At 40.3% G+C, this 18,704-nt stretch overlaps 1 protein-coding gene and 1 long non-coding RNA gene across 17 annotated transcripts in view; both read left to right on the forward strand.

The window, feature by feature from the left end:
* LOC118381333 (ectonucleotide pyrophosphatase/phosphodiesterase family member 2-like) overlaps window positions 1–16,465 on the forward strand; it is a 39,726-nt gene extending 23,261 nt beyond the window's left edge. The window contains exons 17-23 of the mRNA XM_052504032.1: window positions 973–1,060; window positions 3,869–3,956; window positions 4,119–4,288; window positions 9,777–9,822; window positions 10,049–10,188; window positions 14,270–14,405; window positions 16,346–16,465. Coding sequence (XP_052359992.1) covers window positions 973–1,060; window positions 3,869–3,956; window positions 4,119–4,288; window positions 9,777–9,822; window positions 10,049–10,188; window positions 14,270–14,405; window positions 16,346–16,443 — 766 coding nt within the window. The 3' untranslated portion in view covers window positions 16,444–16,465. The remainder of the gene's footprint in view (window positions 1–972; window positions 1,061–3,868; window positions 3,957–4,118; window positions 4,289–9,776; window positions 9,823–10,048; window positions 10,189–14,269; window positions 14,406–16,345) is intronic.
* Window positions 1,067–3,752, forward strand: LOC127920224 (uncharacterized). 16 transcript variants are annotated; one of them, XR_008105415.1, is made up of 6 exons: window positions 1,067–1,663; window positions 1,951–2,352; window positions 2,406–2,874; window positions 2,955–3,021; window positions 3,178–3,445; window positions 3,647–3,752. It is a non-coding gene; the product is annotated as an uncharacterized LOC127920224 (long non-coding RNA). The 16 variants fall into 16 exon arrangements; XR_008105418.1 differs by having other exon boundaries at window positions 3,178–3,378; window positions 3,513–3,654; XR_008105420.1 differs by having other exon boundaries at window positions 3,178–3,311; window positions 3,513–3,654.
* Window positions 16,466–18,704: the final 2,239 nt, after the last annotated feature.

Here is an 18,704-nt window from a genome sequence, read left to right on the forward strand (position 1 = left end):
GTGGTGTCCTATTGGTGGTGGTGTCCTATTGGTGGTGGTGTCCTATTGGGGGTGTGTCCTATTGTATCCTGTTCCTGGAGCAGGCAGTGTCTGTTAACATGAACCTGGACAGACTCTGTATGTTGGTCATCATCAGTCCCAGTGTTGGTCAGACCCAGTGGAAAGTTGTCACTCCCTGTGTAAACACATGAGGTAATGCCTGTCTGTCGCGGGCGACAACTGAAAACAAATCAATGTTTGAAGGACAGAGAGGAGAGGGCTGGTTCAGAATATGCCTGCTCCTTGGGGACGTCACCCTGTTTGAGTTGGCATGCCACAGAGCTCCATGGGGACGAACACCCTGTTTGAGTTGGCATGCCACAGAGCTCAATGAAAGAGATCTTTGAGATCCCTCCTCCTGCCTGCTAAGATATAGACTAGTTTAAATCGCTGGCACCATGAGTTGTGAACTTAATGCTTTCTGAGTGAGAACTTCTTACCCCTCCAGCAGCTTTGCAGCTAGCAGAGTAAAACTGTCTCTTAAATTAAATACCCAAATTAAATGAAATATTTGTTAGCCGTTTTCCCTGCCGTTGGGGATTTTTCAGTCTCTACGTGCTTGTGGGTTGTCCCCTCCACAGACACCACTGACTGTAGTGTTTAATGCAAACTTCATATAAAAACGTGTCTGTTTTCCTTTGACATGGCTTTACAGGGAAATGTGGTGGTGTCGGGTCGGCCTTGGAAAAACGGACTCCTTTACACTTGGGTTTATACGGATTTCAGTGTGTCACTGTGTATGTAGGGCTGTATCTGTGTGGTCTGCTTTGAATCAAATCAAATGTTATGAAAATCAGACACAATGTCCTTGAATGTTTATTTAGGCTGCATATAGTCTTCATCCCGGTGAGGAATTGTAGATAGTTAATATTATTAAAACCATGAATTGTCTGATGTTGGAAAAAATGTTTTGCATCACGCTGTCTGTTACAGGAAGTCTCCAGAAGGAGGAAAGAGGCACCCTGGGAAATGTGGTTTTGCAGGAGATCACGGTTATGACAACAAGATAAACAGCATGCAGGTATGTTAGTTCTATCCTCATCTTGATTTAAATGTTCTCGTTGCCATAAATGATAAACAGCATGCAGGTATGTTAGTTCTATCCTCATCTTGATTTAAATGTTCTCGTTGCCATAAATGATAAACAGCATGCAGGTATGTTAGTTCTATCCTCATCTTGATTTAAATGTTCTCGTTACCATAAATGATAAACAGCATGCAGGTATGTTAGTTCTATCCTCATCTTGATTTAAATGTTCTCGTTGCCATAAATGATAAACAGCATGCAGGTATGTTAGTTCTATCCTCATCTTGATTTAAATGTTCTCGTTGCCATAAATGATAAACAGCATGCAGGTATGTTAGTTCTATCCTCATCTTGATTTAAATGTTCTCGTTGCCATAAATGATAAACAGCATGCAGGTATGTTAGTTCTATCCTCATCTTGATTTAAATGTTCTCGTTGCCATAAATGATAAACAGCATGCAGGTATGTTAGTTCTATCCTCATCTTGATATAAATGTTCTCGTTGCCATAAATGATAAACAGCATGCAGGTATGTTAGTTCTATCCTCATCTTGATTTAAATGTTCTCGTTGCCATAAATGATAAACAGCATGCAGGTATGTTAGTTTTATCCTCATCTTGATTTAAATGTTCTCGTTACCATAAATGATAAACAGCATGCAGGTATGTTAGTTCTATCCTCATCTTGATTTAAATGTTCTCGTTACCATAAATGATAAACAGCATGCAGGTATGTTAGTTCTATCCTCATCTTGATTAAAGTTCATAAATGATAAACAGCATGCAGGTATGTTAGTTCTATCCTCATCTTGATTTAAATGTTCTAAACAGCATGTTAGTTCTATCCTCATCTTGATTTAAATAAATGATAAACAGCATGCAGGTATGTTAGTTCTATCCTCATCTTGATTTAAATGTTCTCGTTGCCATAAATGATAAACAGCATGCAGGTATGTTAGTTCTATCCTCATCTTGATTTAAATGTTCTCGTTGCCATAAATGATAAACAGCATGCAGGTATGTTAGTTCTATCCTCATCTTGATTTAAATGTTCTCGTTGCCATAAATGATAAACAGCATGCAGGTATGTTAGTTCTATCCTCATCTTGATTTAAATGTTCTCGTTGCCATAAATGATAAACAGCATGCAGGTATGTTAGTTCTATCCTCATCTTGATTTAAATGTTCTCGTTGCCATAAATGATAAACAGCATGCAGGTATGTTAGTTCTATCCTCATCTTGATTTAAATGTTCTCGTTGCCATAAATGATAAACAGCATGCAGGTATGTTAGTTCTATCCTCATCTTGATTGCCATAAATGATAAACAGCATGCAGGTATGTTAGTTCTATCCTCATCTTGATTTAAATGTTCTCGTTGCCATAAATGATAAACAGCATGCAGGTATGTTAGTTCTATCCTCATCTTGATTTAAATGTTCTCGTTGCCATAAATGATAAACAGCATGCAGGTATGTTAGTTCTATCCTCATCTTGATTTAAATGTTCTCGTTGCCATAAATGATAAACAGCATGCAGGTATGTTAGTTCTATCCTCATCTTGATTTAAATGTTCTCGTTGCCATAAATGATAAACAGCATGCAGGTATGTTAGTTCTATCCTCATCTTGATTTAAATGTTCTCGTTGCCATAAATGATAAACAGCATGCAGGTATGTTAGTTCTATCCTCATCTTGATTTAAATGTTCTCGTTGCCATAAATGATAAACAGCATGCAGGTATGTTAGTTCTATCCTCATCTTGATTTAAATGTTCTCGTTGCCATAAATGATAAACAGCATGCAGGTATGTTAGTTCTATCCTCATCTTGATTTAAATGTTCATCTTGATTTAAATGTTTGCCATAAATGATAAACAGCATGCAGGTATGTTAGTTCTATCCTCATCTTGATTTAAATGTTCTCGTTGCCATAAATGATAAACAGCATGCAGGTATGTTAGTTCTATCCTCATCTTGATTTAAATGCCATAAATAAATGTTCTCGTTACCATAAATGGATAAACAGCATGCAGGTATGTTAGTTCTATCCTCATCTTGATTTAAATGTTCTCTTGATTTAAATGCCATAAATGATAAACAGCATGCAGGTATGTTAGTTCTATCCTCATCTTGATTTAAATGTTCTCGTTGCCATAAATGATAAACAGCATGCAGGTATGTTAGTTCTATCCTCATCTTGATTTAAATGTTCTCGTTGCCATAAATGATAAACAGCATGCAGGTATGTTAGTTCTATCCTCATCTTGATTTAAATGTTCTCGTTGCCATAAATGATAAACAGCATGCAGGTATGTTAGTTCTATCCTCATCTTGATTTAAATGTTCTCGTTGCCATAAATGATAAACAGCATGCAGGTATGTTAGTTCTATCCTCATCTTGATTTAAATGTTTTAAATGCCATAAATGATAAACAGCATGCAGGTATGTTAGTTCTATCCTCATCTTGATTTAAATGTTCTCGTTACCATAAATGATAAACAGCATGCAGGTATGTTAGTTCTATCCTCATCTTGATATAAATGTTCTCGTTGCCATAAATAATAAACAGCATGCAGGTATGTTAGTTCTATCCTCATCTTGATTTAAATGTTCTCGTTGCCATAAATGATAAACAGCATGCAGGTATGTTAGTTTTATCCTCATCTTGATATAAATGTTCTCGTTGCCATAAATGATAAACAGCATGCAGGTATGTTAGTTTTATCCGCATCTTGATATAAATGTTCTCGTTGCCATAAATGATTAATCATGACCTTTATCCTGTTCCTGTTCTTTAGACTATTTTCTTTGGATATGGACCAATGTTTAAATTCAAGACCAAAGTGCCAGTTTTTGAAAACATTGAACTATACAATGTCATGTGTGGTAAGGCATCTTCATTATTGTTTTTTAACTTGAGGGAGGCATACAGTAGCACTCATCAGCCCAAACTCATACGTTATGGACAGTGAAGTTGTGTTGCATTGACTTGAGATCTTACTGTAATCGTAACAATACAATACTTTATTGTCCGTTTTCATGGAATAGACCTGCTTGGCCTGAACCCTGCCCCTAACAACGGGACTCATGGCAGTCTGAACCACCTGTTGAAGAGCCCGGTCCACAAGCCCACCGTGCCAGAGGAGGTGTCTAAACCCACCATCTCAGGTCCCATCATTACTCTGACCGATGACTTAGGCTGCAGCTGTGATGACAAGGTCAGCTACAGAACAGCATAGCTCTTATGGAGATAGATACTGTAGCACTGTAGAGATAGATACTATAGAGATAGATACTGTATCACTATAGAGATAGATACTGTATCACTATAGAGATAGATACTGTATCACTATAGAGATAGATACTGTAGCACTATAGAGATAGATACTGTATCACTATAGAGATAGATACTATAGAGATAGATACTGTATCACTATAGAGATAGATACTGTATCACTGTAGAGATAGATACTATAGAGATAGATACTGTATCACTATAGAGATAGATACTGTAGAGATAGATACTGTATCACTGTAGAGATAGATACTGTAGCACTATAGAGATAGATACTGTATCACTGTAGAGATAGATACTGTAGCACTATAGAGATAGATACTGTATCACTGTAGAGATAGATACTATAGAGATAGATACTGTATCACTATAGAGATAGATACTATAGAGATAGATACTGTATCACACTATAGAGATAGTATACTAGAGATAGATACTATAGAGATAGATACTGTATCACTGTAGAGATAGATACTGTAGCACTATAGAGATAGATACTGTATCACTGTAGAGATAGATACTGTAGTACTATAGAGATAGATACTGTATCACTGTAGAGATAGATACTATAGAGATAGATACTGTATCACTATAGAGATAGATACTGTAGAGATAGATACTGTAGCACTGTAGAGATAGATACTATAGAGATAGATACTGTATCACTATAGAGATAGATACTGTAGAGATAGATACTGTATCACTGTAGAGATAGATACTATAGAGATAGATACTGTATCACTATAGAGATAGATACTGTAGAGATAGATACTGTATCACTATAGAGATAGATACTGTAGCACTATAGAGATAGATACTGTATCACTGTAGAGATAGATACTGTAGCACTATAGAGATAGATACTGTATCACTGTAGAGATAGATACTGTAGCACTATAGAGATAGATACTGTATCACTATAGAGATAGATACTGTAGAGATAGATACTGTATCACTATAGAGATAGATACTGTAGAGATAGATACTGTATCACTGTAGAGATAGATACTGTAGAGATAGATACTGTATCACTATAGAGATAGATACTATAGAGATAGATACTGTATCACTATAGAGATAGATACTGTAGCACTGTAGAGATAGATACTATAGAGATAGATACTGTATCACTATAGAGATAGATACTGTAGAGATAGATACTGTATCACTGTAGAGATAGATACTATAGAGATAGATACTGTATCACTATAGAGATAGATACTGTAGAGATAGATACTGTATCACTGTAGAGATAGATACTGTATCACTGTAGAGATAGATACTGTAGAGATAGATACTGTACCACAATAGAGATAGATACTGTATCACTATAGAGATAGATACTGTTTTACTATAGAGACAGATACTGTAGAAACTGTAGCGATAGATACTGTAGAAACTGTAGAGATAGATACTGTAGAAACTGTAGAGATAGATACTGTAGCACTGTAGAGATAGATACTGTAGAAACTGTAGAGATATATACTGTAGAAACTGTAGAGATAGATACTTTAGAAACTGTAGAGCTATATACTGTAGAAACTGTAGAGATAGATACTGTAGCACTGTAGAGATAGATACTGTAGAAACTGTAGATATAGATACTGTAGAAACTGTAGAGATATATACTGTAGAAACTGTAGATATAGATACTGTAGCACTGTAGAGATAGATACTGTAGATATAGATACTGTAGAAACTGTAGAGATAGATACTGTAGCACTGTAGAGATAGATACTGTAGAAACTGTAGAGATAGATACTGTAGAAACTGTAGAGATAGATACTGTAGAAACTGTAGAGATAGATACTGTAGAAACTGTAGAGATAGATACTGTAGAAACTGTAGAGATAGATACTGTAGAAACTGTAGAGATAGATACTGTAGAAACTGTAGAGATAGATACTGTAGAAACTGTAGAGATAGATACTGTAGAAACTGTAGAGATAGATACTGTAGAAACTGTAGAGATAGATACTGTAGAAACTGTAGAGATAGATACTGTAGAAACTGTAGAGATAGATACTGTAGAAACTGTAGAGATAGATACTGTAGAAACTGTAGAGATAGATACTGTAGAAACTGTAGATATAGATACTGTAGAAACTGTAGAGATAGATACTGTAGAAACTGTAGATATAGATACTGTAGAAACTGTAGAGATAGATACTGTAGAAACTGTAGATATAGATACTGTAGAAACTGTAGAGATAGATACTGTAGAAACTGTAGAGATAGATACTGAAACTGTTATAGATACTAGAAACTGTAGAGATATATACTGTAGAAACTGTAGATATAGATACTGTAGAAACTGTAGATATAGATACTGTAGAAACTGTAGATATAGAAATAGATAGATACTGTAAACTGTAGAGATGATACTGTAGAAACTGTAGAGATAGATACTGCAGAAACTGTAGAGATAGATACTGTAGAAACTGTAGATATAGATACTGTAGAAACTGTAGAGATAGATACTGTGGAAACTGTAGAGATAGATACTGTAGAAACTGTAGAGATAGATACTGTAGAAACTGTAGATATAGATATGTAGAAACTGTAGATATAGATACTGTAGAAACTGTAGAGATAGATACTGTAGAAACTGTAGAGATAGATACTGTAGAAACTGTAGAGATAGAAACTGTAGATATAGATACTGTAGAAACTGTAGATATAGAAACTGTATGTATCTCTATGGCTCCCACCACAGAACTAGAATGAGATTGTATGTTTATGGCTTTCACAGCCGTAGACAGACTGATATTGAAGCTTCAGGTTTTTATAGCAACTTGATATTTGCTTCAATAAAGTAAATCCAAATGATTTCTGCATCTCAAGAAAAAGACTACATGTTATTATATTGATCTGTAATGCGTGTGTGTTTGACCTATGACCTGACTGATATCTGTAGCACTGGGCATTACTACATGTCATTATATTGATCTGTATAGCGTGTGTGTTTGACCTATGACCTGACTGATATCTGTAGCACTGGGCATTACTACATGTTATTATATTGATCTGTAATGCGTGTGTGTTTGACCTATGACCTGACTGATATCTGTAGCACTGGGCATTACTACATGTTATTATATTGATCTGTATAGCGTGTGTGTTTGACCTATGACCTGACTGATATCTGTAGCACTGGGCATTACTACATGTTATTATATTGATCTGTATAGCGTGTGTGTTTGACCTATGACCTGACTGATATCTGTAGCACTGGGCATTACTACATGTTATTATATTGATCTGTAATGCGTGTGTGTTTGACCTATGACCTGACTGATATCTGTAGCACTGGGCATTACTACATGTTATTATATTGATCTGTATAGCGTGTGTGTTTGACCTATGACCTGACTGATATCTGTAGCACTGGGCATTACTACATGTTATTATATTGATCTGTAATGCGTGTGTGTTTGACCTATGACCTGACTGATATCTGTAGCACTGGGCATTACTACATGTTATTATATTGATCTGTATAGCGTGTGTGTTTGACCTATGACCTCACTGATATCTGTAGCACTGGGCATTACTACATGTTATTATATTGATCTGTAATGCGTGTGTGTTTGACCTATGACCTGACTGATATCTGTAGCACTGGGCATTACTACATGTTGTTATATTGATCTGTAATGCGTGTGTGTTTGACCTATGACCTGACTGATATCTGTAGCACTGGGCATTACTACATGTTATTATATTGATCTGTATAGTGTGTGTGTTTGACCTATGACCTGACTGATATCTGTAACACTGGGCATTACTACATGTTATTATATTGATCTGTATAGTGTGTGTGTTTGACCTATGACCTCACTGATATCTGTAGCACTGGGCATTACTACATGTTATTATATTGATCTGTAATGCGTGTGTGTTTGACCTATGACCTGACTGATATCTGTAGCACTGGGCATTACTACATGTTATTATATTGATCTGTATAGCGTGTGTGTTTGACCTATGACCTCACTGATATCTGTAGCACTGGGCATTACTACATGTTATTATATTGATCTGTATAGCGTGTGTGTTTGACCTATGACCTCACTGATATCTGTAACACTGGGCATTACTACATGTTGTTATATTGATCTGTAATGCGTGTGTGTTTGACCTATGACCTCACTGATATCTGTAACACTGGGCATTACTACATGTTATTATATTGATCTGTAATGCGTGTGTGTTTGACCTATGACCTGACTGATATCTGTAGCACTGGGCATTACTACATGTTGCTATATTGATCTGTATAGCGTGTGTGTTTGACCTATGACCTGACTGATATCTGTAGCACTGGGCATTACTACATGTTATTATATTGATCTGTAATGCGTGTGTGTTTGACCTATGACCTGACTGATATCTGTAGCACTGGGCATTACTACATGTTATTATATTGATCTGTATAGCGTGTGTGTTTGACCTATGACCTCACTGATAGCTGTAGCACTGGGCATTACTACATGTTGTTATATTGATCTGTATAGCGTGTGTGTTTGACCTATGACCTCACTGATATCTGTAACACTGGGCATTACTACATGTTGTTATATTGATCTGTATAGCGTGTGTGTTTGACCTATGACCTCACTGATATCTGTAGCACTGGGCATTACTACATGTTGTTATATTGATCTGTATAGCGTGTGTGTTTGACCTATGACCTCACTGATATCTGTAGCACTGGGCATTACTACATGTTGTTATATTGATCTGTATAGTGTGTGTGTTTGACCTATGACCTCACTGATATCTGTAGCACTGGGCATTACTACATGTTATTATATTGATCTGTATAGCGTGTGTGTTTGACCTATGACCTGACTGATATCTGTAGCACTGGGCATTACTACATGTTGTTATATTGATCTGTATAGCGTGTGTGTTTGACCTATGACCTGACTGATATCTGTAGCACTGGGCATTACTACATGTTATTATATTGATCTGTATAGTGTGTGTGTTTGACCTATGACCTCACTGATATCTGTAGCACTGGGCATTACTACATGTTATTATATTGATCTGTAATGCGTGTGTGTTTGACCTATGACCTCACTGATATCTGTAGCACTGGGCATTACTACATGTTGTGTATTTTACGTGTCTAAACTGGTTTCTGTGTCTGCCACTGACTGTTGTCTCTGTAATCCATAGCTGCTGTTACACGTTCTCATGCTTTGCTTTGTTCGATTCCCTCTTCTTCTTATTTCTGTCTGTGAAGTCCTCTTGCTTCTGCAGAGATTATAAGATGTCTTTGCAAGAGATTTTCACCTTCAAATCTTTTGCAGTTGCGTTCAAAAAATAGAGGGCAGAGAGCATTGAAAGTCCCCGTTGTAAGAGGCTATAACCTGGAGTCACTGTGGCTCTGTCTCTTACAGAACAAAGTGGAAGAGCTTAATCAGAGACTGAGGCAAGCTGTCGATGGTACGTCTCTCTCTGGTCAACATCGTTGCTCTTATGCCTGAGTAATAGTAATGCTAATACCTGTGTAATAACACTAATTACAGCGGACAACAATGCTGTTATTAACATGTTATTACATAGACATGTCAGTGAAGGGTTGTAATTATGTCCTATTTCTCATATCACTATTGAATATCCTCTCCAGAGTCTTGTTACCAGCTTTTAGGATGATGGTCTTCTCTTCCAGACAGCAAGAACCTCCCTCATGGTCGTCCTGCAGTTCTGTTCCGTACTAAATACAGCATCCTACACCACAGTGACTATATCAGTGGGTACAGTGACTCACTGTCTATGCCCCTGTGGACGTCCTACACAGTCTCTAAACAGGTATGTCAAACAGGACACACCCTCCTCTAGGTTTTAATTCCAACCCTGTTCCTAAAGACCTACCCTCCTGTAGGTTTTAACTCCAACCCTGTTCCTGGAGAGATACCCTCCTGTAGGTTTTAACTCCAACCCTGTTCCTGGAGAGATACCCTCCTGTTATTATATTTCCTAAAGACCTACCCTCCTGTGTTTTGACCTATGACCTCCTGTAGGTCTGTAATCCAACCCTGTTCCTGGAGAGATACCCTCCTGTAGGTTTTAACTCCGAACCTGTTCCTGGAGAGCAGGAGGGTATCTCTCCAGGAACAGGGATGGAGAGACCTGATCTAGTGTATTGTCAGTGACTACAGTCTATGAGTCTAACGTTGACTACAGTCTATGAGTCTAACGTTGACTACAGTCTATGAGTCTAACGTTGACTACAGTCTGCATTGGTCTAACGTTGACTACAGTCTACAGTGGTCTAACGTTGACTACAGTCTATGAGTCTAACGTTGTCCTCTTGCTTCTGCAGAGATTATAAGATGTCTTTGACAGTCTACTGTGGCTATAACCTGACTACAGTCTACATTTTCTAACGTTGACTCAGTCTACAGTGGAACGTTGAACAGTTATTGATTTTGACTACAGTCTACTCTGGTCTAAAATTGACTAGAGTCTACATTGAAAGTCTAACGTTGTAACAGGCTATAACCTGGTCACTGTGACTCAGTCTACAGTGGCTTAATCTAACGTTGACTAGTGGTCTAGCTCTCTCTCTCAGTTGACTACAGTCTACATTGGTCTAACGTTGACTACAGTCTACAGTGGTCTAAGTTGACTACACTCTAAGTGGTCTGGTCCACATTGGCTCTTATGTTGAGTATAGTCTAATACCTGGTAATAACACTAATTACAGCAGACAACAATGCTGGTATTAACATGTTATTACATAGACATGTCAGTGAAGGGTTGTAACTATGTCCATATCACTATTGAATATCAGTCTCCAGAGTCTTGTTGACTACAGTCTCATGGTCTAACTTGACTACAGTCTCATGGTGGTCTAACTGTTGATACAGTCTACAGTGACTACTCCACAGTCTATGCCCCTGTGGACGACTACAGTCTAAACAGTGGTCAAACAGTTGACTACAGTCTCTCAGTGGTTTTAATTCCAACGTTCCTGGACAGTCTCCTGTAAGTTTTAACTCCAACCCGTTGACTAAAGTCTCCAGTGGTCTCCAACGTTGACTACAGTCCAGTGGTTTAACTTGACACAGTCTACAGTGGTCTAACGTTTTGACTACCAGTCTACAGTGGTCTACGTTGTTGACCTACAGTCTACAGTGGTCAGTCTAAGTGGTCCGTTGACTACAGTCTACAGTCAACCAGACTACACTAACGTTGACTACAGTCACAGTGGTCTAACTGACTACAGTCTCAGTGGTCTAACAGTGACTACAGTCTACTGGTCTAACGTTGACTACAGTCTACAGTGGTCTAACGTTGACTACAGTCTACAGTCTCGTTGACTACAGTCAGTGGTCTAACGTGACTACAGTCTACAGTGGTCTAACGTTGACTACAGTCTAGTGGTCTTTTACAGTCTACAGTGGTCTAACGTTGACTACAGTCTACAGTGGTCTAACGTTGACTACAGTCTACAGTGGTCTAACGTTGACTACAGTCTACAGTGGTCTAACGTTGACTACAGTCTACAGTGGTCTTTGACTACAGTCTACATTGGTCTAACGTTGACTACAGTCTACAGTGGTCTAACGTTGACTACAGTCTACAGTGGTCTAACGTTGACTACAGTCTACAGTGGTCTAACGTTGACTACAGTCTACATTGGTCTAACGTTGACTACAGTCTACAGTGGTCTAACGTTGACTACAGTCTATGAGTCTAACGTTGACTACAGTCTACAGTGGTCTAACGTTGACTACAGTCTACATTGGTCTAACGTTGACTACAGTCTATGGGTCTAACGTTGACTACAGTCTACAGTGGTCTAACGTTGACTACAGTCTATGGGTCTAACGTTGACTACAGTCTACAGTGGTCTAACGTTGACTACAGTCTACAGTGGTCTAACGTTGACTACAGTCTATGGGTCTAACGTTGACTACAGTCTACATTGGTCTAACGTTGACTACAGTCTACAGTGGTCTAACGTTGACTACAGTCTACAGTGGTCTAACGTTGACTACAGTCTACATTGGTCTAACGTTGACTACAGTCTACAGTGGTCTAACGTTGACTACAGTCTACAGTGGTCTAACGTTGACTACAGTCTACAGTGGTCTAACGTTGACTACAGTCTACATTGGTCTAATGTTGACTACAGTCTACAGTGGTCTAACGTTGACTACAGTCTACAGTGGTCTAACGTTGACTACAGTCTACATTGGTCTAACGTTGACTACAGTCTACAGTGGTCTAACGTTGACTACAGTCTATGAGTCTAACGTTGACTACAGTCTACAGTGGTCTAACGTTGACTACAGTCTACAGTGGTCTAATGTTGACTACAGTCTACAGTGGTCTAACGTTGACTACAGTCTACAGTGGTCTAACGTTGACTACAGTCTACAGTGGTCTAACGTTGACTACAGTCTACAGTGGTCTAACGTTGACTACAGTCTACAGTGGTCTAACGTTGACTACAGTCTACAGTGGTCTAACGTTGACTACAGTCTACAGTGGTCTAACGTTGACTACAGTCTACAGTGGTCTAACGTTGACTACAGTCTACAGTGGTCTAACGTTGACTACAGTCTACAGTGGTCTAACGTTGACTACAGTCTACAGTGGTCTAACGTTGACTACAGTCTACAGTGGTCTAACGTTGACTACAGTCTACAGTGGTCTAACGTTGACTACAGTCTACAGTGGTCTAACGTTGACTACAGTCTACAGTGGTCTAACGTTGACTACAGTCTACAGTGGTCTAACGTTGACTACAGTCTACAGTGGTCTAACGTTGACTACAGTCTACAGTGGTCTAACGTTGACTACAGTCTACAGTGGTCTAACGTTGACTACAGTCTATGGGTCTAACGTTGACTACAGTCTACAGTGGTCTAATGTTGACTACAGTCTACAGTGGTCTAACGTTGACTACAGTCTACAGTGGTCTAACGTTGACTACAGTCTACAGTGGTCTAACGTTGACTACAGTCTACAGTGGTCTAATGTTGACTACAGTCTACAGTGGTCTAACGTTGACTACAGTCTACAGTGGTCTAACTGACAGTCTACAGTGGTCTAACGTTGACTACAGTCTACAGTGGTCTAACGTTGACTACAGTCTACAGTGGTCTAACTACAGTCTACAGTGGTCTAACGTTGACTACAGTCTACAGTGGTCTAACGTTGACTACAGTCTACAGTGGTCTAACGTTGACTACAGTCTACAGTGGTCTAACGTTGACTACAGTCTACAGTGGTCTAACGTTGACTACAGTCTACAGTGGTCTAACGTTGACTACAGTCTACAGTGGTCTAACGTTGACTACAGTCTACAGTGGTCTAACGTTGACTACAGTCTACAGTGGTCTAACGTTGACTACAGTCTACAGTGGTCTAACGTTGACTACAGTCTACAGTGGTCTAACGTTGACTACAGTCTACAGTGGTCTAACGTTGACTACAGTCTACAGTGGTCTAACGTTGACTACAGTCTACAGTGGTCTAACGTTGACTACAGTCTACAGTGGTCTAACGTTGACTACAGTCTACAGTGGTCTAACGTTGACTACAGTCTACAGTGGTCTAACGTTGACTACAGTCTACAGTGGTCTAACGTTGACTACAGTCTACAGTGGTCTAACGTTGACTACAGTCTACAGTGGTCTAACGTTGACTACAGTCTACAGTGGTCTAACGTTGACTACAGTCTACAGTGGTCTAACGTTGACTACAGTCTACAGTGGTCTAACGTTGACTACAGTCTACAGTGGTCTAACGTTGACTACAGTCTACAGTGGTCTAACGTTGACTACAGTCTACAGTGGTCTAATGTTGACTACAGTCTACAGTGGTCTAATGTTGACTACAGTCTACAGTGGTCTAATGTTGTGATTGTGTTTTCCAGGTAGAAGTAACCCCTCTACCAGAGCATCTGACTAACTGTGTCAGACCTGACATCCGTATCCCTCCGGGCTTCAGCCAATCCTGCTCCAACTACAAGGCGGACAAACAGATCTCCTTCGCCTTCCTCTACCCTCCACGTACGTCCTCCATGTTCTCTCCTGTCAGATCCCTTATGGTTGACCAGCGACTGGTTGCACCAGCTTGACGTGCGCCTGGTTCTAACACCACATTCGACTTCGCATTCAAGACCACCTTTGGAACTCCCAGCTGATGCAACCGGTTCATGTACAGTCGTGGCCAAAAGTTTTGAGATTGACACAAATATACGTTTTCACAAAGTCTGCTGCCTCAGTTTGTATGATGGCAATTTGCATATACTCCAGAATGTTATGAAGAGTGATCAGATGGAACATTTCCACTGCATTTCAGCGCTGCCACAAAAGGACCAGCTGACATCATGTCAGTGATTCTCTCGTTAACACAGGTGTGAGTGTTGACGAGGACAAGGCGGGAGATCACTCTGTCATGCTGATTGAGTTTGAATAACAGAATGGAAGCTTCAAAAGGAGGGTGGTGCTTGGAATCATTGTTCTTCCTCTGTCAACGATGGTTACCTGCAAGGAAACACGTGCCGTCATCATTGCTTTGCACAAAAAGAGCTTCACAGGCAAGGATATTGCTGCCAGTAAGATTGTACCTAAATCAACCATTTATCGGATCATCAAGAACATCAAGGAGAGCGGTTCAATTGTTGTGAAGAAAGCTTCAGCAAGCGCCAGGACCGTCTCCTAAAGTTGATTCAGCTGCGGGATCGGGGCACCACCAGTACAGAGCTTGCTCAGGAATGGCAGCAGGCAGGTGTGAGTGCATCTGCACGCACAGTGAGGTGAAGACTTTTGGAGGATGGCCTGTTGTCAAGAAGGGCAGCAAAGAAGCCACTTCTCTCCAGGAAAAACATCAGGGACAGACTGATAGTCTGCAAAAGGTACAGGGATTGGACTGCTGAGGACTGGGGTAAAGTCATTTTCTCTAATGAATCCCCTTTCTGATTGTTTGGGGCATCCGGAAAAAAGCTTGTCCGGAGAAGACAAGGTGAGCGCTACCATCAGTCCTGTGTCATGCCAACAGTAAAGCATCCTGAGACCATTCATGTGTGGGGTTGCTTCTCAGCCAATGGAATGGGCTCACTCACAATTTTGCCTAAGAACACAGCCATGAATAAAGAATGGTACCAACGCATCTTCTCCCAACCATCGAGGAACAGTTTGGTGACAAACAATGCCTTTTCCAGCATGATGGAGCACCTTGCCATAAGGCAAAAGTGATAACTAAGTGGCTCGGGGAACAAAACATTGATATTTTGGGTCCATGGCCAGGAAACTCCCCAGACCTTAATCCCATTGAGAATTTGTGGTCAATCCTCAAGAGGAGGGTGGACAAACAAAAACCCACAAATTCTGACAAACTCCAAGCATTGATTATGCAAGAATGGGCTGCCATCAGTCAGGATGTGGCCCAGAAGTTAATTGACAGCATGTCAGGGTGGATTGCAGAGGTCTTGAAAAAGAAGGGTCAACACTGCAAATATTGACTCTTTGCATCAACTTCATGTAATTGTCAATAAAAGCCTTTGACACTTATGAAATGCTTGTAATTATAATTCAGTATCCATAGTAACATCTGACACAAATATCTGAAGACACTGAAGCAGAAAACTTTGTGGAAATTAATATTTGTGTCATTCTCAAAACTTTTGGCCACGACTGTAGTATAGTTTACAACGCAGTAACAGGACATGAAGCAATCTAAATGGTACTGTACATTAACATTTTGGGGCGGCACATTTTGGGGCGGCAGGGTAGCCTAGTGGTTAGAGCGTTGGACTAGTAACCGGAAGGTTGCAAGTTCATACCCCCGAGCTGACAAGGTCTGTTGTTCTGCCCCTGAACAGGCAGTTAACCCACTGTTCCTAGGCCGTCATTGTAAATAGGAATTTGTTCTTAACTGACTTGCCTAGTTAAATAAAGATAACATAAATAAAACACTGGTTTTCCACCATTTATTGTTGTATCTTTAGAGCTGGCTCCGACCCAAGACGGCAAATTTGATGCAGTCCTCATCACTAACACCGTACCCATGTACCCAGCATTCAAAAGTAAGTCAAACATTTTCTAAAACTACATGGCATGTCAAATGTAATTCATAGGCCACATTCACAATGTCATCACCAGTGAACAGAAACCACACCAACAGGATGGATTGATGGAACTGTGTCCTGGTTTAGTCCTGTTTTCACTTAGTCTACATTAAATGTTTGAGGAAGTAATTACGTTGACTAACGACCTGCAGACCCAACAACGAGAGGGTCTTAAAAGGAAGACGGAGAGAGAGTGTGTGTGTGTCTGTGAGTGTGTGTGTGTGTGTGTGTGTGTGTGTGTGTGTGTGTGTGTGTGTGTGTGTGTGTGTGTGTGTGTGTGTGTGTGTGTGTGTGTGTGTGTGTGTGTGTGTGTGTGTGTGTGTGTGTGTGTGTGTGTGTGTGTGTGTGTGTGTGTGTGTGTGTGTGTGTAGCGTGTGGGTCGACAGTTTCGGGGCGGTCAGTTCTATGACCCTCCAATGTTAAACTGTGCCACTGTGTGTAAGTGCTGACTGTGTACTTGAGGAATGTCCACACCATTAAAATCCCCTCCAGAAATGTATATAGGTACACACAACCCCACCTCCTCTCCATAATGTACACACTTCAAATATGTTGCTTTCACTCTGAGGTAGATGCCTGGGTTGGAGAGGATGTTCATGTATGTTTCCTCATGGTTAGAGGATGTTTCCTGACTGGGTAGATGTCGTGGTTTCCTCATGGTTAGAGGATGTTTTCCTGACTGGGTAGATGTCATGGTTTCCTCATGGTTAGAGGATGTTTTCCTGACTGGGTAGATGCCATGGTTTCCTCATGGTTAGAGGATGTTTTCCTGACTGGGTAGATGTCGTGGTTTCCTCATGGTTAGAGGATGTTTTCCTGACTGGGTAGTTGTCATGGTTTCCTCATGGTTAGAGGATGTTTTCCTGACTGGGTAGATGTCGTGGTTTCCTCATGGTTAGAGGATGTTTTCCTGACTGGGTAGATGTCGTGGTTTCCTCATGGTTAGAGGATGTTTTCCTGACTGGGTAGATGTCGTGGTTTCCTCATGGTTAGGGGATGTTTTCCTGACTGGGTAGATGTCGTGGTTTCCTCATGGTTAGAGGATGTTTTCCTGACTGGGTAGATGTCGTGGTTTCCTCATGGTTAGGGGATGTTTTCCTGACTGGGTAGATGTCGTGGTTTCCTCATGGTTAGAGGATGTTTTCCTGACTGGGTAGATGTCATGGTTTCCTCATGGTTAGAGGATGTTTTCCTGACTGGGTAGATGTCGTGGTTTCCTCATGGTTAGGGGATGTTTTCCTGACTGGGTAGATGTCGTGGTTTCCTCATGGTTAGAGGATGTTTTCCTGACTGGGTAGATGCCATGGTTTCCTCATGGTTAGAGGATGTTTTCCTGACTGGGTAGATGCCATGGTTTCCTCATGGTTAGAGGATGTTTTCCTGACTGGGTAGATGCCATGGTTTCCTCATGGTTAGAGGATGTTTTCCTGACTGGGTAGATGCCATGGTTTCCTCATGGTTAGGGGATGTTTTCCTGACTGGGTAGTTGTCATGGTTTCCTCATGGTTAGGGGATGTTTTCCTGACTGGGTAGATGTCGTGGTTTCCTCATGGTTAGGGGATGTTTTCCTGACTGGGTAGTTGTCATGGTTTCCTCATGGTTAGGGGATGTTTTCCTGACTGGGTAGATGTCATGGTTAGAGGATGTTTTCCTGACTGGGTAGATGTCGTGGTTTCCTCATGGTTAGTGGATGTTTTCCTGACTGGGTAGATGTCATGGTTTCCTCATGGTTAGAGGATGTTTTCCTGACTGGGTAGATGCCATGGTTTCCTCATGGTTAGAGGATGTTTTCCTGACTGGGTAGATGTCATGGTTTCCTCATGGTTAGAGGATGTTTTCCTGACTGGGTAGATGCCATGGTTTCCTCATGGTTAGGGGATGTTTTCCTGACTGGGTAGATGTCATGGTTTCCTCATGGTTAGGGGATGTTTTCCTGACTGGGTAGATGTCGTGGTTTCCTCATGGTTAGGGGATGTTTTCCTGACTGGGTAGTTGTCATGGTTTCCTCATGGTTAGGGGATGTTTTCCTGACTGGGTAGATGCCATGGTTTCCTCATGGTTAGTGGATGTTTTCCTGACTGGGTAGATGTCATGGTTTCCTCATGGTTAGTGGATGTTTTCCTGACTGGGTAGATGTCGTGGTTTCCTCATGGTTAGGGATGTTTTCCTGACTGGGTAGATGTCATGGTTTCCTCATGGTTAGAGGATGTTTTCCTGACTGGGTAGATGCCATGGTTTC

This window comes from Oncorhynchus keta, unplaced genomic scaffold, assembly GCF_023373465.1.
Source record: "Oncorhynchus keta strain PuntledgeMale-10-30-2019 unplaced genomic scaffold, Oket_V2 Un_contig_18645_pilon_pilon, whole genome shotgun sequence".
NCBI classification, from domain to species: domain Eukaryota; kingdom Metazoa; phylum Chordata; class Actinopteri; order Salmoniformes; family Salmonidae; genus Oncorhynchus; species Oncorhynchus keta.